This window comes from Fundulus heteroclitus, chromosome 22 (genome assembly GCF_011125445.2).
Source record: "Fundulus heteroclitus isolate FHET01 chromosome 22, MU-UCD_Fhet_4.1, whole genome shotgun sequence".
In the NCBI taxonomy this organism is placed as follows: domain Eukaryota; kingdom Metazoa; phylum Chordata; class Actinopteri; order Cyprinodontiformes; family Fundulidae; genus Fundulus; species Fundulus heteroclitus.
Window position 1 is genome coordinate 9393307 of NC_046382.1, and position 27361 is coordinate 9420667.

General features: G+C 40.4%; 1 protein-coding gene across 1 annotated transcript in view; it reads left to right on the plus strand.

Annotated features, from left to right (window-relative positions):
• Positions 1-26888, plus strand: part of dntt (deoxynucleotidyltransferase, terminal) — a 134570-nt gene extending 107682 nt beyond the window's left edge. Inside the window, exon 11 of the mRNA XM_012862358.3 lies at positions 26605-26888. Coding sequence (XP_012717812.2) covers positions 26605-26691 — 87 coding nt within the window. The 3' untranslated portion in view covers positions 26692-26888. The remainder of the gene's footprint in view (positions 1-26604) is intronic.
• The last annotated feature ends 473 nt before the right edge of the window (positions 26889-27361 follow it).

Below are 27361 nucleotides of genomic sequence, written 5' to 3' on the forward strand. Positions count from 1 at the left end.
ATTTCTCTAACACCACGTTTTCTGTGGCAAACAAGACAAACCTGCGACATCAAATATGAACGGAACAAATAATAATAATAATAAAAAAATAATATGAACACGAGATGCAATTTATATGCTAACAGGATGGGAGTATTTTTTTAATGGTTTCCATGTGAAGCATGAAAACGGGGGGAGGGGGGGGGCAGCTTGGGGCTACAATATGTAATATGGACAGATAGTGTGGAAACAAAGGAACAAGTCTAAAGGAATAACTTTGGAAGAATTAACTGCAGATTGGTTTTTGGGAATGTTGGTCGTTCGATCACACGATTCTGTGTAGCTGTAGCTTTTCATATATTATAGACAAGGCATGGCTGGTTTTCTTCAGGGTTTACCAAGGTATGAAACATTTTCATAACTGGTTATATTTTCTGTCCTGGTGTCCCTAAAGCTAAAAGTCTTTTTAATGTGATGCCAGAAAACGTGCAAAGCGCCTGTCTTGGTTACAAGGATGTAATATTTCCGGATGCAAAATTTAAAGCACTGGTCAAACTGAAGAAGCCCCACCCCTCAGTCTGATTAAGGTAACATTCTTAAAAGCAGCAGCTGGCTAGCTACAAACGGGGGTCTGTTACCGGCTGCTCAGCCGAGCAGAAAGCCCAATTAATCAGTCATTATCCTTTTGTTTGTTTTACGTTACTTAATGCAGACCACTGTAGCAAAAGTTATAATCTTAAGTACTTAAAATTACTTCTAAATGATGTTTTTGCTTAAGTCAGTGTCTCATAATCAACGAGTCACATCAAAACTGGGAGGAGGGTGAGGATAATGTGCACAGATCCTCAACAGAGTGAGATGTCTGTTTACTTCATATCTGTGCCGAGCCAGGCAGCCTTTTTAACTAAATTCAGTTTACAATTTTCATTTGAAACATACCCCATAAACACAAATCGCTTTACTTTAAAACAATTATAAAGATGAACTTCAAACTTTTTGGAAGGTAGTTATTGTGTTCACCTCTCGTTTGATTGAACAGGATATTTCAGTGGACAGTAAACTTTGCCTACTGCACATTTTCTGGATGGACTTAAAGTACTTTCAAAGAGAAAGAAACTTGTGAATTTTTGCCTATTGCAGGCTAAGCATTTGATTGCTTTGAAATGGAAGAACCCAGAAAGACCAAAGATAAATGAATGAAAACTACTGAGCTGCAACCTGGCAATGGAAAAACGGACTTATATAACAAAAGGAAAACTTGAAGACTTTAATGATATTTGGTCTCCCTTCCTGTATTTTGTCGAACAAGTTGACGTATAATCTTAATTTTTCCTTTCCTGGTGTATAGATAGCGAGCCCTGGGATTTAGTGTGTTTTTCATTATTGTTATTATCCATGGGGTGGGGGGAGGGACGGTATTGTGTTAAATTTTGATGATATTTTTATTTTTTTCTCGTGTTCTTTTCCTGTATGTCTATATTTCAGAAAATTCTAATAAAAAATAAATAAAAAAAAGAACAATGATAAAGATACACATATTTTAGGTAAAGTGTTATTGTTTTATTGAACAGTTCATGGAAGAGCCCAGATCTGGTTCATGCAGTAGACTGGACCACAATTACAAGGAGGCAGAGGGAGGGGGGATGTGGGTAGGGGGAAGAAGGAGAATGACAACGACAGAGACAAACAAAACAAAATATACCAGTAATAATATTAATACGTGACACTGATAAATAATGTGTTTTACGTTGCATGTAAACTCCATGTAGTAAGACCCCAGGCTAGGATTTGAGCCAAAAACATTCTTGCTGCGAGGCAACAGGGATAACTGTCACCATGCAGCCCATAAATAATAATGGTGAGAAAAAAATAATAACATATGCTTGCTTAACGTGTCAACCGGAACCAAAGCCATATCAGTAGCAAATATTATGGAGAACTGCTGCTGTATGCCTGCACCTTGTATGGTTGTCCATGTCTCTGCATTGGTGTTGTGTGTGTATAAAGGCACATATGTCAGTGTGTGTGTGTGTGTGTAATGGTTTGTATTAAAGTATGCAAAAAAAAAAAAATCACTTTATTCCCAGATTTAGAGCAATTTAGGACCACAAACAACGAGGAATTTCTGTTACTGTAAGGTTGTAAAGATTTGTTCACCACAAGTTGTTGACCTTATGTGAAAATCTGTGTTTGGACCTTTGAACATGGCATTTGAGAAGGCCTTTATTAATAGATTACACAGTTTATTACTGAAAAAAGAAACATTACGCAACATAATTGTTTCAAATGCACACAATTAAATCACCTAATACCTTTTTTGCATAGGAATTTTGTCTAAGTGCTGTAAAACTATGGTGGTTTTTAGGATTGTGGGTCAACAAGAAATCTCACCTGTCCTATTACAGACAATACATCTGTGGCCGGTAGTGTAAAAGTCGGTCGTTGAACTATTTCGGCACGCTTCTCTAAGACCGGCTGTTTAATAAATCAGGATGGCCATCAATTCGGTTTTCACCGTAGGACAAGTCGCCCCCATCATAAATCACATTTGTTCCCGCTGCGCGGCGGAGCAAAGGGGTACTGGTAACACGGGGCGTTTGGAGCTGTTGAAAAATAGACCAGAAATTAAGCCGAATTACGAGCTGAGGAAGAATAATGAACACGTGTAGCAGAGGGGAAATTTAAAAAGGAGAAACGCATTTGAGTAACGCGAAAGAACATTATCTTTTCCCTTAATCTACTTAAATTCCACCATCTCTTTTTCCCCTGTCACCACCCCCAGCTCAGCCGCTACTTCTCCAGCGTCCCATCCACCCACACACTGCCTGTTACCATAGCCTAATGGGTGAAAATAAAGGATGGGAAGTATTTATAGATCCCATTGAGCTTGTGTTTTGCATTACTAAAGAATGGAATTCAATAGCAAGCTATTATCCTCTAAATCCTGCAACCTGCACTCCTTTTCTCTGGATTTACAGCACGAAGACAAGAAACGCTTTGAGCGTGTGAACTGGGGAGACGGAAGAGGAGGACGGGGAGGGATGATGTGAGATACCGGGGTAGAGGTTGGAAATGTGGACGGACAAGGACGAAACAGCTCATTCGGCGGAGAGATCCGCTTCTATTATTGATGAAACCAAAAGGCAGAGGGTTTTAGGGAAAGGCCTGGCGGTCGGCTGTGTCTGCTTGTCATGTAACATTCATTGACGGCGCTCCTGCTGTAGCTCTGAGAACCCCTAAGTCCAGAACTCAGTGATTTATTTACAGCAACACTCGACTCGATCGTCATTAGGTGGCTTCAGGTTTATTGTGTAGTCTGGTAACATCAGAGAAGAAGTCATGTTTCTCATGGCTGTGAAAAAAAAAAAATGTTGCCATATAACCGCCTGAGCTAAATCTCTAGACCAGGCATGTCCAAAGTGCGGCCCGGGGGCCACTTAGCGGCCCCTGGACTGATTTTGTGTGGCCCCCCAACTGCATTTCAGGAAAGATTTGGTCCACCAGCCCAGATGACTGACAGGAGATGGAAACTTTACATCTTTATTAGGGTAAAATGATTACAGACATGTTAAGATCTAACAATGGAGAATGTTGGGTACAACACGATGTATTCGTCTTTTAATAACCACACTTTTTACATTCTATTTCTTTTCAGAGTAAATACGACCACATCTATCTGAGGACATTATCTCCAATGCAACCTTTTGTGCATTCAAAGCTGGTTTTTTTCTTCCAATTCATTTATTAAAATTAGGTAAATACAGAAGGTTTTTTCAGAGAAATACCAGCCCTAATCCTCTTCTCATATTGCTAGACCAAAAAGAAAGTTTTTTTTTAATCGAGTCTAACATAATTTGCAAACTGGGTGACCATCTTTTAATAAAGTAAATGAGCAAACCATGTTTTTTAACTTTGGATCTACCTTTCCTTCAGAAAATCAGACTAATTTGTTTCATTGAAATGATCATATTTTGTAGAGCAGGTAAAACCAAAGAACATAATTTTTTGGTCTTGTTTTAATATGTTTATCAATTTTCTTGGCCCTCGAGTACTTTTGACTTGACAATGTTGGCCCATGTACCGAAAAGTTTGGACTCGCCTGCCCCAGACTGTCATGGTCTGTGAAAAGCTTCTGAGCCAAATGCAAGTATTCTTTCTGAAGACAGCGGTAAAAGTTGAACAAGTTTATCGAAATAAAAAGGTTACTGTGTTAGCGTGTGAATGGGTAATCCAGGAGGAGTCACTGAGGGACCGATCCAGGGAAGAACTTGGGAGGACACCATCAGAGAGAGAGGGTTAGCGTAGCATAAGCTAGGAGCACAAGGGAAAAACAAGAAAATACCCAGACGGCTCCTCCTAAGCTCCAGCCGACAGCTGATTTGGAGCAGAACTCAAGGGTAACTGCAGCTCCTGCAGCTCTGACACATTTCTCTGGCTACTTCACTTGCAAAATAGCAGTGAAAGGACATATGGTTTCCAAACCAAATTATAACTTTAGCTGTCCTGTGATGGCCTCATAGGTTTGTTACAAACTGCATCATGAAGACAGAGGAACACAACAGACAGGTCAGCGAGAGAGTTGTTGAGACGTTTAAGGCAAAGGTAAGTTGTAAAAAGATACAACCTTTGTAAGCACAACACATACGCTCTGGTTAAATTATTGGCTTCTGTAAAATGAAGCTTTGAACATCTCCCACAACTCTGCTCAGTCCATCAAAATGGAAAGAGGAGGGCAACTGTCATTGCAATACCCATAAATAGAAATTAAATAGAAACAACCTAGGATACACAGAGTGAAACATGGGAATAAAGCACAAAGTATATGTAATAAGGCAAGAATATAGAACATAATAAACAACGCAAAACATATAAAAGCAAAGAAGAACCAAAAACAAACCCAAGGATCATAAAAATCACTCAGCAGGGCTAACTACTGTAGACAATCTGTCCACAGCTGAGCTGCTGTGTGGGATGACCAATCAGATGTCAGTTTTTCTTTAGTGAGATATAGAAACTGTTTAAATTGTTTCATGATGTACTCAAAAGCAAAATAAACAAGAATTAAAAAATAAGTAAGTAATGATTATACCATATATATGTATATATATATATATATATATATATATATATATATATATATATATATATATATATATATATATATATATATACTGTGTATATATATGATTCAGATTTTGATTATATTCCTCAATTCAATTACTTCATTAGGTGATAAATGGGTACATTTAAAATATATTTAAAAAATCTACTATTTATTTGATGGAAGACGGAATAAGCCATTTTAATGAAGTATCAAAAAAAAATAAAAAACAACAACAAATCCAACAGTTTTCATCCCAGGGCAGTCAAATCAATCGCCCTTATCACCTGAAGACACCTAATGGACAGAAGGTAGAAAAAAATAAATAATAATAATAATAATAATATATATATATATATATATATATATATATATATATATATATATATATATATATATATATATATATATATATGATATCAACACTGTCAAACAAGAGCTGCTAAGCTGTTTTTTTATTGTGTGAAACACTGACAATAAATTCTATTCTGTAAACTTACGTGTTGAAATAGTAAATGTTATTTAATTTTCTTCTGATGACAGAATGCTGTGGGTGGCGTCCCGTCTAAGATTATCTTTTCCTGGGCACAGGCAAGGCTGTCAGCTGGCCTGAATGCCATTTCTTCTGGTTCAACTATGTATCATTTTGTTTATTTGGCCATTGTTTGAGCTTTAGTGTTTCCTAAAACCAGGCCAACTGAGGGATTTTACTGAGCCAAGCGAAAAAATAATACTGATATACTATGTGACTAAAGTATTGCTAAACATTATGCCTCGTTAAAGGTACAGTGAAGAAAACATAAACAATTTCAACACACTTCAAGGATTAATTTCCCTCACTGTGACATAAGTATAACCTTGTTTCACTCGGGTGTGTCCTCATTTCTGTCCTCAGAATGGGAGACAGCAATGCTTTTCAAATTTAAAGCAGGCAGTTTTCCAATCACAGCCGGTTTTCTGATTTGGACAAACTGCAAAATCCGGAAATGTTGACATGCATTTTCCAAAACCATCGTGTCAGTACTTAGTATTGATTTTTCTTTCTCCAAAATGAAGACATACCATCTGTAAATATATCAAATCTGTCACTTTTGTCCAAAGCTCAAATACATCAGCGGTGGTTCTTCATTTGCATTCCGATGAAGCTTGTTTATTAGATTGAAAGCAATTTCTTTTTGAAAGCCTACATCAAATCCAAAATGTTTGTTTAATTTGTCTGATGTAATATTCCGCCCTTAAATGTGGAGCTGGCGCTGTTCTGAGTAATGCTTGTTGATTAGAGCCTGTCTGAAAGAGAGACAAGAAAAGCAGCGATGTGATGTTCTTGTTCATGCAGAGCGCCACTTCTGTCATGATGCAGGCTAACAGGATGTGGCTCGTCACCTTCTGGCCTCAGTGACCAATACTGTACGCAGTCTGTGGTAAACAGGAATAAATTAATCAGGCTGTGTAGGCTTTGACATGAGTCAGACCAAATTAGATCCGTTTTCCTTTTATTCTTTTCCAATGCAGTCGACTTCGAGTGACATTTTGTGATTCAGAGAACAGTTGAGGTTAAAAAAAAAAAATCCCACCACTAATGTACCACATAGAAGCTTCTTGCTTTATGTGAGCTCTGATTTATGATTAATTAAGTTTTTGACTACATGTATTTCTGTACAGTTTAATAGAAAAAAAATAATAAGAAAATGCCCTATGAAGAAATTGCAGATTTCTTTTAGTTTGTCTCTTGGTTTTTCACAGCCATAAGGAGAAGCAAGCCTGTTCTCATAAGGTGAATTCACGAAGTGGTGCTTTCTCCTTTGGTATTTGCACCTTTTGTTTGCTTCTTCAGTGGATTCACAGTGGAAGAACTGGATTGACTGTTTTTCTTTTTCTTTTTTAATGTGTCCTGTCTGGTAGTGTAGCATTAGGAATTGTCTTGATGTCAAAGAGAGCCCAACAGATTTACTTTCACAAGCGGAGCATTGCTGCTTTTGCCATAGTGACAGCTAAAGCTAATGATAGAGGTTTTCTCTATAGAGGTGAGTCTGTAAGCACCTAGATCCAAGCAACTGTAGGTGTTTGTGAGAGTGCACTTGTGTACGTAAGGTTTATCCATGAGAAAAATGCTCAATAATGGTTGCGAGGAGCCAAATACCCGCCCCCCAGAGCACCAAGGCAGACACCGGGGAAACCAGAAGCCCAGATGCCGAATAGGACCCCAACAGCAAAGATGCCCAAAAGGGACAAACACAGGGAAAGCTCCCTCCCCCAACCCTGGGAAGAGCAGAGAGGAGCCCCAGAAAAAATCTCAACAGCCACAACGCTGAAGCTCCCGGGACCTGCGGCAACGAACCCGCTGGCTCCGCTGGTAGCTACCTACACCGGAGCAGATCCAGCCATTGGCCCAGAGACCCAAGGCCCAGGGCGACCCCCCCCACCCCCCCTCGGCGGGGCCAGAAGTGAATCAGCACACACCCGAGCACCCAACCCCGGACCCCAAGGACCACCATCGCACCAGGGGGTTGATGCGGCAGCCAATGGAGGGGAGCAGGACATGGGTGGGGGGAGGGGAGGGAGGGGTGGGTGGAGACCTGAGATGTCCCAGGAGAGAGGGCCGTCCAAAACCCAACCTGACAAAAAGACAAACAGAAAACTAGATACACAGTCACATGCGTTCCCACCCTAGTGCCCCCACACGCGAACACTCTTACCCACAAAAAACGGGGGGGGAGGGGGGGGGGGACACTGTACACACACTCACACTTCCCACACACATCCTATACTCTTAGGGGTGTGAGAAAGACCCCGAGCCTGCTCAAATGTCAGGATGTTGCATGTTGTTCTCAAGTGCATTTCAAACTTGGAGGCTGAAAAGGGGGGTGCCCGGGGAGTGCACAGCTGCGCACCCCCCTGGCAGAGCAGGGGGTGCACACTCTCTGTGGGGTGGAAGGCAGCTTTACACCCCACACAGGACCCTTAATGTCTAAATACCCTGATGCCATTTAGACATTGAGGGAAGCCATCAGGGGTGAGGCATATATACTGGCCGACATTGTTATACTGCACCATTTAGAGAAGCCAATAATTCAACCAGAGCGCATGTGTTGTGCTTACAAAGGTTTATTGTGAGAGGTGAGATGGTGACAGACAAAACATACCGGATGGTGGTTTAACAGGCTGGTGATGGCTGAACTGGTTGATTGCAGGCATTTAGAAATCCAGAAACAGTCCAGGTCATGACCAAAGTACTGAGCTGATGAGAACCCACCGAGGGCCGAGCAAGTACTGGATCCACACAGGAACACAGGATAGGCAAGTGGTGCCCACAAGCACTGGGGATACATTCATACAGGCAGGTACTTATAGACAGAATCCCAGGTGTGATGAGTCTCTGGTGATTGGAGCTATGGTCAGACTTGCAGATCGTGTAAATGAGAGGAGCAGAGCAGGAAAACAGCCAGCCAGCGCAGAAAGTGTCAGACATGAGACTGGCTGCATGACAGAGATAAACTATTATGAGCACCTATGACGGTTTGTGCATCTTGATCATGTTTCTTTTGTGGTTTAACACATAGAGAAGAGACATCACAACAATTAACAAATCTCAGGGTCTCACACCTTGCAAAAACAACGCTACAAGCTCGAGACACCTCAAATACGACAGAAAAATGCATCACACGATAAGTAGTCTTTCATAACATACTCTATTGTCTTGTAATTATATTACTGTAATAAAATAATTATTTTAATTATTGATAATTGTATGATAAAGGGTCTTTGGTGTCTCTTGGGGGAGACCACCTTCGCCTGGCCAATGAGGGCAAGGATTTCTCAGCGCACCTCACCCTATTTAGATGTACTTGCAGATCTTTGTTACAAAGCTAGTGCATTTAATTTTTCTTTATTAACCTCTGCATGTGAAGCATTTTTTCTGTCTTTCACCAGAGTGTTTCCATCTTTGATGGAAAATCTGCATGATGCAAACAGCGCAAGTCTTTCAGAATGCAAAGCGTCTGGCTGTAAGCTATATACAGAAACACAAGTATGGATGAGCATTCTCGTAAATGCATTCATAACTTATTTCAATTCTGAAAGTTTACTGTTGTGCGTGCTCTGTGCATTAATCCTATTTAAGTAAGGCCAAACGTGTCATCACGCAGACACGCTATTTGCTCAGCAGCAGTATTTTGTGTCTTGTTTCAGATTTAGATGAGCGTGCACATTTAGCTCCGCACACATTTAGAGAACCCCCACATAGATTAATGAATTTCCCCCTCTGGCTCATTAAACCTCATGCCAACATACAGTCAATGATGGGCTTAAATCAGCTTTTTGACAAGCTGAAGATTAAGATAGAAAATTACTTCCGGAGCACAAGAAAACTACAAGGATAACATGAAAATTAGGTGATGCCTAAATTATTCATTTAATTAAGGAGTTGCAGTTTACAAGGAGTCTGACATGGTGATGTCTGGAAGATTAAGGTAATTATTTGAATGGTTGTTTTTAGGTTGTAGTGGGCAGATAAATACCCCCCCCCCCCTCCTGTTTACTCTTAAACAACCTTCATTGGAATGGAAGAGAACCCAAAAAGGATCTGTTTTTGTGCAACATTGGTGCAAGTTTGACCATGGACAGAGCTAGGGAGAGAAAACTCTTATATTACATCTTTCCTGCAAAACTCTTGATCAATTTCACCAAATCCGCTCCATGTTCCGCACATTCAAGTCCTTTTACTCATATTAAAACAATTTAATAAGAGTTTCGGACTCAGTATCCCTGGAAGGAAAAATGAGGGCTTTGTTCCGTCTGTCCAGCCATCCATGTGATGTTTTCTGTATTTGTAACGGGTCTTGGAGGGAAGCCCAGGGATTACTCTCCCTAGGCACCCTTGTTCAGCTGGTTCTGGGGGATGCTAAGGCATTCCCCAGGAGAGAAGGGTTTAAAGTGCCTTGATCGTGTCTTGGGTCCTCTTTGGGTGCAACCTCCCGTGGGAAGTGTCGGGAACCCTCCAAAGGAATTGTGCCCAGGAGCAGCACTGATCAGATTCAAAGAACCATGTTAGCCGACTCTTTTTGAAGTGCAGGAGCAGTGGCTCCACGCTATACTTCCCCAAGACGATTAAAGCCTTAGTCCTATCTTCAAAGCCGAGCCTTTCCTACAGAGGAAGCTCATTTCAGCTGCAGGTATCTGGGATTTTCTTTTTAATTTTGATCACATGGACATACATAAGGGTTAGAATATAAACCGGTAAGACAAGATGGTAATTGTTTGACTCGGGTCTTTCTTCAGCGTGACAGACTGTCTATCGAGCTCATTCTCCATCTTATGATCATTTGTGAACGAGACACGGAGATACTTATACGCCTCCATTTGACCTGGAGAGTGATGCCCCCCCTCCCCCCCTCAACATGAAGGAAACAACGCACCTTTGTACGGTTGAGAAACATGGCCAAAGAGTTGTAAATGCTCATGGTTGGAAAAGCAAAGACAATCAAACATCCAGTTCAAACCGCCTATTGTTACGCCTTGTGATCCTGTCCATTAACACCACAACCAGGGTTGGTGACCACGGCACCCCTGTTGAGTCTAAACAGTCTTTGGACAGTTGTCTGGTGTCCTGTACTCACATAGCACCCTTTACAAAGTCCCCTGGGGTACAAGGTTGAGAGCTTTCTGCAGTTCTATTAAACCCATGTGGACCTTTCAGCCAAACTCCATGAACCACTTCACCAACATTATGGGGATCCCCTGGTGCACAGCCGCAGCCAAAAGCCACACTGCTTCTCTTGAATCTGTAAAACTTCCAAAGAAGGCCAAGACGTTGGATCCCTGAAACGCTTGAATACACCATCAAGTCCCCCATCCCACTAATTGGGGCCACCAATCCGCTCTGCCACGCCACAAGTCAGATTTGTTTCATCCAAGCAAGAAGGTAATCAGGAGTTTCTAAGTAAAATGTAGAAACTGAAATAGAAGGAGAACGTTCTCAAGTGAATAGCTTTTATCCCTGTGCTGATGTCACAGCTCCCTGTATACCTTTTCAAGTTGATGACAAAGGGATCAGTAACCTTGCACATCTAAGAATGTGATGCGAGAACCTTTGTTTCCAAGCATAGCTGTAAGATTTTTTTATTTATTTTTGTAGTGGGTCATCAAGTTTGTGCATATCTCTGGAGGGAATTTGTCCCACTGCTCTGTACAGAAACTCTTTTAGGTTCCTTGGCTCCCACTTGGTAATTTGAAACCTGACCTTTCCATGGACTGTCTATCGGATTTAGGTCAGAATATGTGCAAGGCACTTCTGTGACTTTAATGTGACTAGTCCATGCTCACGAGTTTTTATTTTTCCTTTTGCTTTGTATCTTAGGTATAATTGTAACATTTGCAGACCCAACCACAGCCCACCTTCCCTAAACTATAAGTTGTCCCGTATTTTTGGTCCCAGATACTAGGCAGCACAACGGAGAAATATTTCTGTGATTATTTTTTTTTTTTTTGTTTAATGAGGCAAAGATGAGCATTTGGCTCGGCAGGAGAAATAAAATTAATGCTTTTCTTTTCTCTTTTGGGTTTTTGGGCTGTAGGGATGTTGTGTATGAGTGTATGTATCTAATTTACTTATGAGTTTTTATTGTAAATTAAACATTGGACCAATAAAGGGAGTCCATGGTCTCTCTCTCTCTCTCTCTCTCTCTCTTTCTCTCTCTCTCTCTCCTTCCCTCCCTCCCTCCATAAAGTTGAGCTATCCCAAATAATTTACACTTTGTAAGCAAATTTAACAAATCCGCAAAGAGGATAATGTTTATAGGGTACTAAACAATAAACGTCTTTTCCTCCCTTTTTATGCTCACCCAGTTTATTGGTTGCAACAGTGTCTTATTGTAAAATGAAATACCTTTTAAATGCTCTTTGCTGCAGAAGGAGTCCCTCTCCATAGCTGACTGAAACACGAGAAGACCAAAGTTTCTGAAAGAAAAAAAAAATTGATAATGCACAAACTAAAACAAAACAAAAGCAACAAATAAATTAGATCAAACACTTTTTTTTCCCCCTTCAAATTACTGGTGTAACCTCAGTGAGTCTGAACACAAGAAACATTCCTGGGGAGACTTTCAACCTTTTTGAACTTGAGCATTTTAACCCAGAATGAGGAAAAAAACATCCAAAGGAGAACTTATTATACAGAAATTCACTGGATTATTCCCCGGAGGTCTTGATGCTCCCAAAAAAATGTTGCAACAAACATTTCAGAGAGGAAAATATGTAAATACAGCTGAAAATCGTTCCAAAGACTGGCTTTGTTGTGTCATTCTTTGAAGTGAGTCTGAAGGTCCGGGCTCACATGCATAAAAAGGTGAGGGGATAATTCACAAACAAAGCTTGCATTTTGCCGCTGGGCTGTTATAATTAGGCCGAATGAGAAGAATGCTGACGGTGCAGAATCCACTCGCACTGTCTGAAAGAGAAAGCTAATTGGTTGTGCAAAGTTAGCCCCTCTTCAACAAACCAATTAATTATTTATAAGCTTCAGTGGAGCAGAGAAAGTTAATTTATTGTTATCATTAGAAGATTGTTTTGTAAGGGTCCGTATGAGAGGAAGAGAAGAGACAGTAACGGGCGCTGCCAATCTGAGTTAAATTCACATTGCATTGGCAGACAATCTTGTCCGGTATAAAAGACATTTTGGCAAAAACCTTAAAGACTCTCTTTAGAATAAAAATCTTAATACGTTTGCAACCTTTTTATATTCATTTAAAGTGCATTAATCATCCTCTTAAACCGTTCAAAGACAGCTCAAGTTGGCTTGAATTATGACAATCTAAATTCCTAACTTTGATCGACTGTTAGCGTGCAGCGCACACATCTAAGATCGTTATGAGTTAGTAACAAGCCCAAGTAGTTTGGATAAAATCCAACATCAGAAAGCAGCTTCTCCAGCCCCGGGAAATGACTGATTGAATGAATGAAAGGAATTTATTTCCTTTGAATGAAAGGAAATTAAAGTTTACTTTGTCTCTGTGCAAGACAATGCACATTTTCTGTTTTTAACTAGTGTCATTGCCGAGGATCATGATATTTGGGGACGTATAAGATAATGGATGCTGAGAAGGGAGCAAAGGTACAAAGTTTGGCTGCACAGACCGCAGCCTGTTTGAGAGGCTTACCGTACAGCAGAGCCGTCGGCCAAGCGCGGCTTAGAGCTGGCTTCAATGAAACAACTACAGTTAAGCTCAAAGTTATTTATAGCCCGGGCAGATTTGGACTAAAACAATTTTTTTCATTCAATTCAGAAGTTTGTTTCTGATAGGAATGAGACGGGTCAAAAGGTCAAGGACAATGTAAGAGGGTCAATTTAGATTTTATTTTTTAACATGACATAAAAACGGTATGTCATACATTAAGTATTCGATTCTCAATAAGCAGTGGAATCCCAATAATGAGAACATTTTTATAATTGGGGACTAGCTTTTTGCATGTTTCCTCTGGAATTTAAATGAATGATCTTTGGCCTACCTGCCATCAGCTTATGCCATCAGCGTGCTGGTAAGATTTAAATATTACTTTTAACCTAAATGTGACAGGGGTATGTCTTATTTTGGGTTTAACTTTGCACCATTGTTTCTCAATCAATCGATCGATCGATCGATCGATCGATCGATCGATCGATCGATCGATCGATCGATCGATCGATCAATCAATCAATCAATCAATCAATCAATCAATCAATCAATCAATCAATCAATCAATCAATCAATCAATCAATCAATCAATCAATCAATCAATCAATCAATCGCTTTATTTTGGTAAATTGTCCACATTTCTCTCTGCTTTTCGCTTCTATACAGTAGATTATTTACATGAGTACACAAGCGGCATGCACACACATTAATAAGAAACGGCTGTGTTTTTGTCTTTAAGTGATTTTATAATAACATCTCTGAATCCAGCTGCACCTACTAGTGGCAGTTATCTCCCATCCAGACAAGAAAGCAGAGGAAACAAACACTTCCAACACATAGCCTATGTACCACTGCTACAGGATTTAGTGTTACTTCAATCTTGCAGCAATGACCTGGTAATAAAGTAACTTAATCTCGTGTTACACTATGTAGATGCTGTGTCTGGACTGAATAGCACTTACCCACATGAGTGTGAGTGAGTCCCTTCAGCTGCTCCCTTATTCGGAGGTCGGCAACCAAAGTCATCCCAACTTGCACACAGACCGGATGTAACCTTGCATGTGGTATTTGTTTGTTTACTAACACAGAAGAATCTATCTTGTACTGCTTCAACTGTTTGTGACCAAACCAGAAACGGTTGTGGTTTAATAAATTTTGAGCAGTGCCTTTGGAACAATGTGGAGAGAAAATCTGAGGGGCATTTTCCCCTCTCAGAAGCCTGAAGTGAATAGATTAAAGTGTCAAATAAAATCAATGAATGATCTAAAATAGGTAAAACATAGTTATTAGTTACAGATACAGTCAGTTCATAGCCCAGAATAAATATCGCCCCGCTACACAAGCAATACATGGGCTTTATAGCCTTGCCTGGACTAAAGGTTTCCCAAAATGCACTTAACTTTTTACCTTTGATCCATGAAAGTATATTGACTTTTAATTACTTGAGTTAATTTCAGTTCAATGTATTTATAAAGCACCAACTTACAACAAGTGCCAATGGAGTTTACAAGACAGAATGTATCTAATTTATGTACAGAAATATATCAATATACCAGATCAAGTCATTCACACAGATTCATATTCAATTGAATACATTTCAATTAACCCTGCTTATTATACAATCTAGTCAGATTCAGATTATTATAAAAATTGGTAAAAGTTGTCTGTCATCAAGTAATTAATTTTTGCCAGGATCCCTCACACTGACCAAGCATGTGGTGAAACTGAAAAGGAGCAACTCCCTTTTACCAAGAAATAAGTGCAAGACACACCCAGAAACTTTAAATAAAAATAAAGCAGGGATGAAAGATAAGGTGCATACTATAGTACTAAGAAAGCATGTGACAGTGGTTTTGGAGCTCCCATGTCACACTGTGGCTCAGGAAAGCTGTTTAGGCCCAGCTCAGAAGGACACTTGAGAGTATTTTTTGATTGGTGATCTGTCTTTGTTAAGATTTGCACCTGTTCTGTTTCCATTAATTATTCCCATCTGTGTTTTATGTGGTTTCCTTTCATCCCAGTTGTGTTTAAGATCAGTTTTCTTGTTTATTGTCGGGTTGTCTGTGTCCATTGAGCAGTCAGTACACAAGAGTGACAGATACTGCTAACAACCAGTCAGAGCTAGAAATTCCTCCTGGCTCTGATTGGTTGGTTCTGACCGGGAGCGGTGTATTTCTGCAAATGGCAGTAGGACCACTGTCAGAGGGGCTTCTTTTCATTTTGCAGATTATCTGTCTCATATTTTACTCTCAGGATATAATAAAAAGGTTTAACAAATATGTAAACAAAACATTTATACAAAGGTTACCCACTGCAGCTTTAATCTGTCAACCAAACATATTTTCTTAGTCTTCACAGTCAGGATGAAAAGGTTTTAGCAAGGAGTAAAATGCTGCAACAATGTGCAATAAATTGTCATTGCTTACTTCGAGCTCCTTTTATCAACGACGATGCATGCAAATGGAAGTAGGAACTTTGAAGTCTTAAACTAATGCTTCGGTGACATTAGGAAGGCACAGAAGAAACATTACGCTTTTATTACACCTCTCCCTGGCGCTTTACACATCTGCTCATTGCCTTTGGGCAGCCTAATCAGCTAAATAACTTTGATTTGCAAATGTTTACTCCTCCATGGGAGCAGAGCACCATTACACCGCAGATGTCAAGTGAAGATCCCATGGTTTCTGATTAGAAAATCATTTTCTACCTGTCTTCCTCTCTGCCCCGTGCACAAGCTGATTAGGAGGCTAGAGAAGAATGGGTAATGATGATAACAATAAACTCAATAGCTCTTTTATAGACAGTGGTGCTTTATGGCGCTTGCACTAATTGCTGGTGTGATTAGTGAGGTGTCTGTCCCCTCTTTGATGTCTCAGGCTGTCCTGTGAGCTGAGGGGCTACCAAAATGCAGCTGAGGAGAGACGTGGGCGTACACCGCAGATTGTTGCAGGGGGAGCCCACAGGAGCATAATTGACTTCCTGCTTTTTCTGCCCCCATCAGCCCTTTCCTGCACACTGCAATAAAAACAGATTAACTTGGAGGCAATCAAAAAAAAAAATGTTTCCTAATCACCTGGCAATCTATTTTTAACCATAAAAAAAGAAGGAAGGTAGCTGAAATGATATTAAGCCAGTACATTTGTTGACTTAATGACATGAAATGCCTGTAAAAATAAAACAAAGCATCCTTCTGCTTTGGTTGTGAATGTCACAGTCCTTTGAGAGTTTGAGTTTCAGGGTTTCTTTATGTCTATTTTTTTCTTCCCCGTTTATGTTCTCCAGCTCCTGCCATTTTAATTCATTCATTAGGAGATCAGTTTCTTAGTTAATTCTTGTACATCTGTTCAGCTCTCTCTCCTGTCCTTCCCTCAGCTTCTCTGTCTTCATTATTGTCAATTAGGGCTGGACAATATAAAAAAAAAGCTTATCGATAAAAAAAAATGCATATTGATCGATATCATTAATTATTGAAAATATTTAAAACCAAATTTTATGTGCAGCTCTGCCTGGACATTCTATGATATTGCTAAATGATTTAATTGTAATAAAGAACACAAACACAGAATTCCAATTAAATCTTTATTTAACCAACTTTTTTAACCATAACAGAATTTTTTTTAAAGAAAAATAACTTAAGAGACCTGAGTTATGTTATTAAATACTGACAAAGAATAAACTAAAGTGACCAGAAAAGTGACCAAAATAAATATAACAAATAAATTAATAGAATAGCCTATTTAGGTGAGAATAGTACACTAGTTACTCCTCAGGGTCCATTCTATTTCTAGTCAATTGAGAGGCTGATGCAGGGCTGAGGTCCGAGGTTGTGGCGTGGGAAGACTGCGTTTTGCACTGATTCCCTGCACTAGTTGCACAATTTAGGGAGCGCTGTTAGAGAAAAACTTGCGTCCCGAAACTTTATATCGCGGATCAAGAGTGGCGAGTAATTCTTTTAAGCCAGGTTTTTCAGCTACAGACAACAGCAGACATATCCATCACTATGAAGCACGTTACTGCATGCGTGATGTTCTTACACCACTTGGAAGCTTTGTGATTTTATCACAACGAAGGGAGCCCAGTTTAGCTGCTATACCTGCTTTGTTTTTGATTGGTTGAGAGGAAGTAGTGACTGTAGCATCAACTAATATGATAGGCTGAAAGGAAGGAAGGAAAACTGTTTATATATCGAACTTTTATCGACCCTTTTTTTTTCCTATCGCGCCACACGTCTATCGATCGATATATATTGTTATTGAATTATCGTCCAGCCCTAGTGTCAATCGTTGTTCATCTCCACCTGATTACCCTCACCTGCTTCCCCCATACCTTTCACCTTCCCTCTGTATATAAGCTTCCTGGTTTCTTTCGTTGTTCTCCCTTATGTTTTCTTTTTTTTTTTGTCCCTGCTCTGTTCTCCATTGGTGCTCCTCATGCCTGTTGTAAGTTGTTTTGATTCCTTTATTAACAGTCATGTCTTTACCACTTGTCTGCACTTGAGTCGTTCTCAAAGCCAACAAACCATGACAGTGAATTTTTACCATACTCTCTTTAAATGCAAGGTACTAAATTCCCATAGGTAATACTGCTCCTTATACCAATAGAGCTATGAAAAGACAAGTTAAATCGTTTAGCTTATAAAAGCTTTATGGATCCGTCATCTCTCATGTCTTAATTTTTGGCTCTTAACGATTGCTTGTGATGCCTGCAGTGGTCGATCAAAGGCGAGGAAAAGAGATGACCACTGCAGATACATTTCCCTGCAAGAAATCTTGCAAGAGGCTGTTTGCATAGATTTGAGTTGTGCTTGCATATTTATTTGTCTGACCTTAAGCTCAGCTCCCTTCGCTGACTTCCTTTTTATTTAGTATCACAGAGATTCTCCGGAGTATTCACTTTGGAGTTTTCTGGTCTTATGTAAGGTCTGTGCAGAGTGCAAACATTATGACATGTGGGGATGCAAGTAATCTGCCAAAAGTGTAAATTAAATATGGACAGAAACCAGTTCTAAAGCTCTTTTTTATTCAGGAGATGCACAATGTTGTAATACAGTGACTCATAGCTTTCATATTGCCTGTAAACCCAATTAGTTCAGTTGACTGACACATTTACAGTTGAAACCAGAAGTTTACATACACTATATAAAATACACATAAGCTTTTTTCTCTCACTATCACACAAAAAATAAATTTTCATATTTGAGGTCTGTTAGAGTTACCAAAAATAATTTCTATTTGCTGAATGCCAGAATAATGAGAGAAGGATTATGTTGACAATAATTTATTACTTAATTCATATTCAGACGTTTACGTACACTAAAATCACTATGCCTTTAACAAATTTTGGAATACCTAGATGATGATGTCATATCCTGATGGAAACTTCTGACAATATTAAACTGTATGACCCAGGTCATACAGTTTAATGTTTAATATTAACAAATATTGACAAAACGTTATGTAAACTTCTGACCTTCAAGAAAGTGTTAGCACACACACACACACACACACACACACATACAGTATATATATATATATATATATATATATATATATATATATATATATATATATATATATATATATATATATATTCATTGCACATACCCTGAAATATATTTAAGCTTTTATTTCTTGTCATTTTATTGATCACAACTTACATATAATGTCTTGGAATTGGAATATTACATAAGATTAAACAACTTTAAACAGGAATATTAGGCTTCTGGAAAATATGTTTATTTATATACACATATAATGTTTTAAATTGTTCAAAAATAAATTATTTTAATGGGGTTTTGCTCCTACACCATTAACATGTTGCTCAGTTTACCACGGACCGATGAGAGTATTTTATTCTAAACATGCCAAGGACTAATGATGGGGTCTCACTGAGACACTGGTGCAGGTGGATGCTGGGCTGGTGAATGGGCTGAAAAGATGTAAGCCAGACAGGGACCACAGCCATGATATGTGAAGTGAGGTGGATTTTTTCCAGCTTAAATAGACCGCCCAGATTGGAAAGGTATATTTGAGTGTGTGTGAAGCACCGGCACAGCTGGAGCTGCTTGACTGAATTCGCTCTCAAGCATCGCCTTAATTAACACACAGCAATGACGTTCTACTTGACTTCTGTTTTTGACCATTATGAGTCTAACCTTAGGACAAGAATGACCCAGCAAATAGTAAAATGTGTCTTGAAGTCAATCTGTAATGTCCATGATAATCACAGTGTTTTACACTTGACTTTGCCTTGAGGTCAGAGGAGATTTGCTCAGGATGATAGAAAGTGGCTCAAATACTCAATCGCTACTACCAAGGTATGCAGGGTACTTTCTCTGAATGCACAGCAAGAATAATGTCTGAATCAAGTGGAGCGCAGCAGCCTAGACCATAAGCACCAGCTACGAGAAGGACTGAAAAAGTGGCCGCTTTCTCCGAGATGTGTGTGTGTGTGAAAATTAAATCAACATTTTCATAAAGATTGTCTGCAGAGGGAAGCATCAAGTGTTTTTTCCCCCCCCTGGTTGATGGGAGAACGTACTTTGAACTTAATAAAACAATCTACCACAGTTTTTCCTTTCACTTGACTGGCCATCAGTATGCTTGAATTAGACATTCTATAATTAAAAGACACAAATGTCTTTTAAGCAAAGACATTTGTGGCTTACCATCATTGTGGATGGGCTAGGTGACTAGAAGGGCATTGCAAAATTCTTTAACCTTTAACCTAATCACAGGAATGATGTTAATTCCACTAAATTTGACTGATGTACCAATGAAGTCAGTTTCAGTCCTACTTTAAATTCAGTTTGAACACTGCAAAAACTGATTTGAAAATAAGTAAAAATGTCTTTAAATTAGCATATTTGTCCTTAATTTGAGCAGATAAATAAGACGATATGCCAATGGAATGAGTATTTTTACACATAAAATAAGATTATTAGATAAACCGCACTTAAAATAAGATGATTTAGATGAGTTGCTCCTATTATAAGTGCAAAAATCTCATTCCATTGGCAGATCATTTAAACTTGCTGCTCAAATCAAGGACAAATACACTAATTTCAAGAAAATTGTACTTATTTTTAGTCACATTTTTGCAGTGAAAGCACTGTATGTTCGTTTTTTTTCTGCTACAAAAACGGTGTTTCTTCTTGCTCCATGCCTCCCCATTAGCTTCCTGGCAGGGTTAGCATTAAGCAGCGATCCCAGTTTGCCCCTCCGTCGCTCCGTCTCCCGCTCCCAGCTTCGTGTGTCAGTTGATCCGGCCCAGAGCCGGGCAGCCAGCCATGTCCATCAGCTCCTTCCATCAAGCGCTTCGCCGGGTGGCGGGGACAGGATGACGGGCAGCAGAAACACAGCAGATGTTTTTGCAGGAACTGATATGTGTTCACGTCCATGAGGGATGTCATTATGCGGCGGACGGAGGAACGTGCAGCTGATTAGTGCCTTATTAATTCAAGGACACAGGCTCGCAGGAACACACGCTGCCGTCTCCCTGGCATGCGGCGCTGATGCTTTGCCAGTCACAGACAACATGAGTGTCTTAGACAGATAACCCCTCTTTCTAATTAACCGTGTCTCTGTTTTCTCAACTCTCAGCTCCTTCTGAAATAAAAGTAGCCATTCTGCGGTTTAAAGGTTGGCCTCCTGTGTTTGCCCAAAGGGGAGAATTTTAGAGGTACCGAAGGTTTGTGGAGTCATCTCCCACGGAGTCTGTGCTGTGCTGTGGTAAATAAAATAAAGTAGCATCTAACCTGAGGGCATGTAAGGGTGGTGAAAATTGAGGGCATGGGACTGCACGGTGAACCAAGGACAATGGCTAGTTGGTAATGTTTTGAATCTTATCTGTGCTCCTGTTTTTCCCTCCTTTCTTAATTCTCTTTTGTACAATAAGCCTTTGCAAAGTAACGGTCAGAATCTCTATTCTCATCGTTTCTTCATAACCTTGTCTGTAATGCTTGATTTTTCCTGTTTTCTTTCATTCTTCTTCCACTGTTTCCTCTACTTTTAAATCACATGTAAATTTAATGCGGTACAGCTTATCACGTAGTAAACTGTGTTAATGTAGGCATTTGCTCTCTTTTCAGTGGCAGGAGCCAGAAATAGACTCAAAGTCTACGACAGCAATAAACCAAATGCAGGCAGCGGTGAGAAGGGTAATGGACCACAGAATGGTTTTAGCCAACACTATCCTCTCCCTTACACAGAGAGATTCCTGTTTCTGCAGCTTTTTATTCTTTACTTGAACAGTTGCTAAACTAATTTTACACCATTTAATTTTCAGAGAAAAATATTCATGATTTTATTTAAAACTCCAGTGCCTTGAGAAGGTATTGAACACCCTTGGGTTTTTATCCATGTTGTACATGCGGTTACTCTGTGTGATGGATATGCACACAGTAGTCTAAGCTGGTGAAGGGAAATGAGAATAAAAAAGGTTGAAAACAGAAAATCGGCATGTGTATGTAAATGGAGTCCATCAGGATGAACATACCTTTCCTAAAAAGGCCCCAGAGGCTGCAACACCACTTACAGGCATCACATCAGAAAGACCAAGTAGCTTTTCAAACAAGTCAGGGACAAAGTTGTTGAGGAGTGCAAGTCTGGGCGAGGTTAGACAAAGAATATTCACATGCTTAAATGGAAAGCACATGGTACCTCAGCAAACCTGCCAAGAGAGGCCCGCCCACTAAAACTCACAGATCGAGCATTAATCAAACCGGGGTAGGAGACTAGGCAGAAGATCTGGCTGTTCTTCTACCCAGAACTGCACATCTCGGTTGCCAGAGACCACTCACCCCTTTCGGTTCAGATAAATCCGTGAATCAACCCCCTTTGCCCATCCTGTCGTTCTCAACACTTTGTGTGAGGAACAGACCTAGTTGAGGAAGGCTTCAGGTCTGGATGGCATCAGTTCTAGGCTCCTGAGGTTCTTCGTGGATCAGCTGTGTGGCACATCTTTGATATCAGTTTGAAGCAGGAGAGAGTACCACAGCCGTGGAGGACCTCCTGTGTGGTACCAAGGATCTCAACAGCTACAAGCTGGTAGCACTAACATCACACCTGATGAAGACCCTGGAGAGGCTGATCTTCAACCTTCTTCGCCCCTGGTGACGTCTTCATTGGATCCACTGCAGTTTACCTACCAGGCTGGGATTAGGGTGGGTGATACCATCATCTACCTGCTGCACCGCGTTCTGGTCCACCTGGAGAAATCTGGGAGCACCGTGAGGATCATGTCCTTTGATTCTTACGTCCCTTTCAACATCGTCCAACAACAACACCTGAAGGACAAGCTGGAGTGGTCAGGGGTGGACCAACCACCTTCCCAGTGGATACTGGGTTACCTCATTGGTTGACTGCAGAATGTTAGGACCCTGGGAGGTGTTTCTGACGACTTGATCTGCAGCACGGGAGCATCGTAACGAACTGTGCCGGCACCATTTCTGTTTACCCACCTCACTGCAAAATTCTCCATCAACGCCCCCCCCAGGTTGCCACCTAAACCAGTTCTGCCATGTCGGTCTCATCACAGATGAGGACGGCTCAGAGTACAGATGATGGATCCAGAGCTTTGTAAACTGGTTCCAACAGAATCATCTCAGATTGAATGCAGGGAAAAGAAAAGAGCTGGTGATGGACATTCAAAGGCACAAACCCACCTCTTTGAAACCAGAGAACTGATGCTCACATCATGGTGGAAATCCGTTGCTGTATTCTCTCTGTTTAACATGAATACAGCATTTTTATCTGAATATGCTGTTGTATTAGTATTTGTGCAAAGCTTTATTCTATTTTTTTTTCTATCTGAAAAGTTCATTCTGTCTGTGTTGCTTTAGAACTTAACTATAGGTTAGCTTGTTATTCAGTACTGATCTAAAGTATAACTCAGTACGCCACTGTCATGCCTGAATTTGCCCATTGTGGAAAAATAAAGGTATTTCTTATCTTTATTCTTACACTGATAACACACAGATGTTTATATCTGATTTTGCTGACCTTAACCCATTAAAACATTTTTTTCTGAATGCCACCCTTAAGTCAAATGTTGGTTATCCAGGAACTGTCTAAGGTTGAACGAGGACAAAACTGAGATTCTTTATGTAGGCCCTACAAATCTCAAAAAGCCTAATCGGCCCTAATTTGAACCCTTTTATTTACAACTGGAATATGAGCCCTTAGCACTGTCATTTGGATCAGATTTATAAACAAAGAAATGCCAGTAGCTTAATCTTAGCACCGACGAAGTAGATGATTACAGGGATAGACTACAACATATAACGAAGAGGAAAACCTTTAAGGTTTTGGATGAATCACAAACCTCGGAGACTTTAAGAGCATCTAAGCCTCCCGAAGATGCATAAAATCAAGCAAAGACAATTGTCCTTGCCTGAAAAGAACGACAAGACTTAATTCGGAACAAAAAGGGACATTTTTGTTTCATAACAACTAATGTGTGACTCGGAAGACTGAGACTCATCCATTTAATTCCTGGGTATTTCCATTTGGACATCCACTCACAAACTGTGCTCAACAGTATGAAAGCTCTGTTTCAGTTTGTAATGTGTATGGTCATCACTTCAGGGTTAATAAACAGGCTTTCCAACAGTATGATTGATTTCCATTAGTCATTGTTCCAACAAAAGAATGACCAACCAAACACAAATGTCCTCAGCGGCTTACTCAATGTTTCAGAGTGAGCCTGGACAGTCTGACATATAATGTGTTTTTTTTTTCAGCTGTGGCATCTTTCATGCCACACGTGCAAGGTCTCGTTTTTCTTTTTCTCCCCACTTTTCTTTAACCACACACTGGACTATATGCAAAAACAGCTCTGTGCAAGGTCAGGAAACTATGTGGAAAAGAAGCCAGAATGCTGTGTGAACAACTGTCACACCTTGGACTGTGCGACATTGTCAGGGCTTCCTCAGATGAGTGCGCACACATTTTTCTTGGCAAAATGCAAAATCTAGACGGGAAGAGTGAGGTTTGGTGCACATTTCTTATGGGAAAATACAATTTTAGTGTTGCATCGATATCGATAGCAGTAGCGGACGGGGCCCTTATCCAGCACTAAAATAGTGGTATCGGTATCGGCGAGTATCAACAAATAGGGCACTGATACCATTTTGATGTTTGTATGTCACTTGAACGCAGCCTTCTCTCTCCCGACTCGTATTATACATGTTATATAAGTTCATGAACGTTGCACTATTTTGGCATTTGAGAGCCAAAACTCAGGGTTTAAAAGAGATTATTCAATTATTAATGTAATTTTACTGTCTTACTGTTGCACTACTATTATACATGTTATAATTTCATGAATGTTGCACTATTTTGGTTTTTGAGAGCCAAAAGTTTATTCAACTATTGTCACCCATTCCAGGTAGGCAATAAAAAGTTATACTACCCTAAGTAGTATGCAGTTCTTCGTATACACACACACACATCAATTTCAAACAGATGGTATCAGTATCGGGGTCAAAAAATGGCATCGGCGCAACACTAAATAAAACCACAACGTTAGAAGTCACTGACTGAATGACACTTATTCATCCTTTTTTTTTTAAGGTTCTATGTAGCGTCAGGGCATTTCTTGAACTTTGTTTTTTTTATAATGACAAAATCCCTGCAGTGCATTTTCCAGATATAATAAACTATTCAATTTCAAGCAAACTCCTTGTGGAAAAAAAAGATTTAAAGGGGTCTGATATGAGCAGAGCTTCCTGCAGCGAGCAGTCCGGCCTCCCCGCAGCACGACCAACCTGTCATTTGCATTAAAAATAACAAAGCGCTATGAAGGGAGACGTGCCTCGTGGTGGTTTTCCTTCTCTTGCCCGCCCGCTAGTTTCCCTCAGTTAACTCTCCCTCTGGCTGGCGGTGGGAGCTGACAAGCTCCGGTGTCAGGTCCAGTTTAGCACTTGAAGGCAGTACGTGTCACAATCACAGGCAGCTTCCTCCCCCCCCTCTTCAGGCTGCCTCACTCCCAAGGTGAGTCATGCCTCGTCACCGCTCCTATAGAGACATAAGCCATCGCATTGTGCTGGTAGACGGCCGACACTTAATGGCCCCGCCGTGATTTGTCAGGGAAAATACTCATCTGCTGAAGAGAGCAATCACTTAGAGCAAGGTTAGAGTGTTTATGTGTCGGAGGAGAGCGGGACTCTAAATCCACGCAGTCCTGGCGTGTCTGAGCGTTTGTGCAGCCAGGGTCCAAAACGGTGCTGATGTGAGACTAGCAGTTTGAAATAAGATGGGAGAAAAATCCTACAAAAATAAAGTATTTGGTTGAAAAAAGTTTCTTTTTAACCTAGTTGATGAAACCCATGGAGCTTTTTTAAAAGAGTTCATAGTCATAGTCGTTCTCTCCCTTTACTTTCCTCTATTTTTCACCTTTTTGGCTTTTTTTTAATCTTTTGCCTTCTTGTTTCAGTGTCCATTTAACATGAAATATTCCCTGCATTAACTACAATAAAGCTTCTTGCATGTATGAATCAAGCGGAGAACTGTGGCAAATGCTGTAAGGCTCCGCTTGTGAAAGTAAAATCTGTGGCACTGCAAAAAGGGAACAAAAAGTAGCTAAAACTTTCTTGAAATGAGTGTATTTGTCCTTGATTCGAGCAGGTAAATAAACATATCTGCCAATGGAATAAGATTTTTGCACTTAAAACAGGAACAATACATCTTCATTTTATTTCAAATGCAACAAATCCAAATATCTTATTTTAAGGGTAAAAATACTCATTCCAGTGGCAGATAATCTGATGTACCCTCTTAAATCAAGGACAAATACACTCATTCAAGAAAATGTTACTTACTTTTTGTTTCCCTTTTGCTGCTAGGTCTCTTTTTGGCATTAAGACAACAATCCTTACTCTGCCACATCGCCAGACAGGGCACCATAAAGAAAAAAAGAAAAAAAGGATTCATGGTCTGAATTTATTCATGTTACATTGTGACATTTTGTGATAACCTCAACTTTTAATGCACTTTATTGAGATTTGTGGGGATTTTTTTTGGTCACCCATCTCCTAATTATATGATCAGCAAACAGAACCATTTGCTTTCACCGGATTTTAATGTTGTGAGGGGCGGGGGGCTAACATCAAATGGACCCCACCACACTGTTCAGCTTTTTGTTTTTAAAAAAGAAAAAAACTGAAGACAATGCATCATTTTCCTTTTGCTTTACAACTATATGCACTGCTTTGTTTTGGCCTGTCGGGCAAAATCCGAACGACACGCTTTAAAGCCTTTTGCCGTGACGGCGAACGCTTTTTGCAGGACACGTTTGGGAAGCGCTGCACATCTCTGAAGCAGCCGGTGACGCCTCGTTTGCTTGTCCTTTCTCTAGAAGGAGTTCCTGACAGCGACGACTGAAAAGGACATCTTTGACCATCTGGGCCTTGAGTACATCGAGCCCTGGCAGAGAAACGCGTAGGCCTCGGCTCCTCCCTGGATGGATGATACCCTGCGCGTACATCGCCCATTACCCCCCATCTGCTTGCTGCTCCTGGGCCTCTCCTGCCATTTACTCTCAAAACCGCTTCCGATTTCTGTATCTCTTTTGTGTTGTTGTTGTTGCTGCTGCTGTTGTCCCCTTATTTACACACTGATGCATGATTCATAATTCGCCTTTTTTCCCTATTGTCTGACAGCGAATAAAAAAAAAAAAAAAAAAAAAAAGTCTCCCCGTACCATTGATGGCGTGCTTGTCTCTAAGTGTTGCAATCACGTGCAGGACAAAGAGGCGAATCAGCCGGCGAGGGGGAATCGCCTGCAGTGCCTGAGAAGATGCGGGAGAGAGGAGGGGAAGAAAAAAAAAAAGAAAAAAAAAAGCACAGCAGGGTTGACCACTGAGAGAAGAGAGGGATGAGGGAGAAAACAGAAAACGGCGAGAGAGGCGAAGGGTAGGTGGGGTGGGGGTGGGGGGGGATCTTTTTTGTCGAGCAAAATGTTGTAATCACCCTCCTCCTGGCAGGAAAGTGCTCAGTGTGAAGCTGAGCCAGGTCTCCGGGGGGAATGGAGAGGCGGGTAATGAGCATCAGATAGAGGAGTGCTCCGCGTCGCGTTTAGCTTCCATTTAAGCCCGCGTCCACTGGAGATCATTT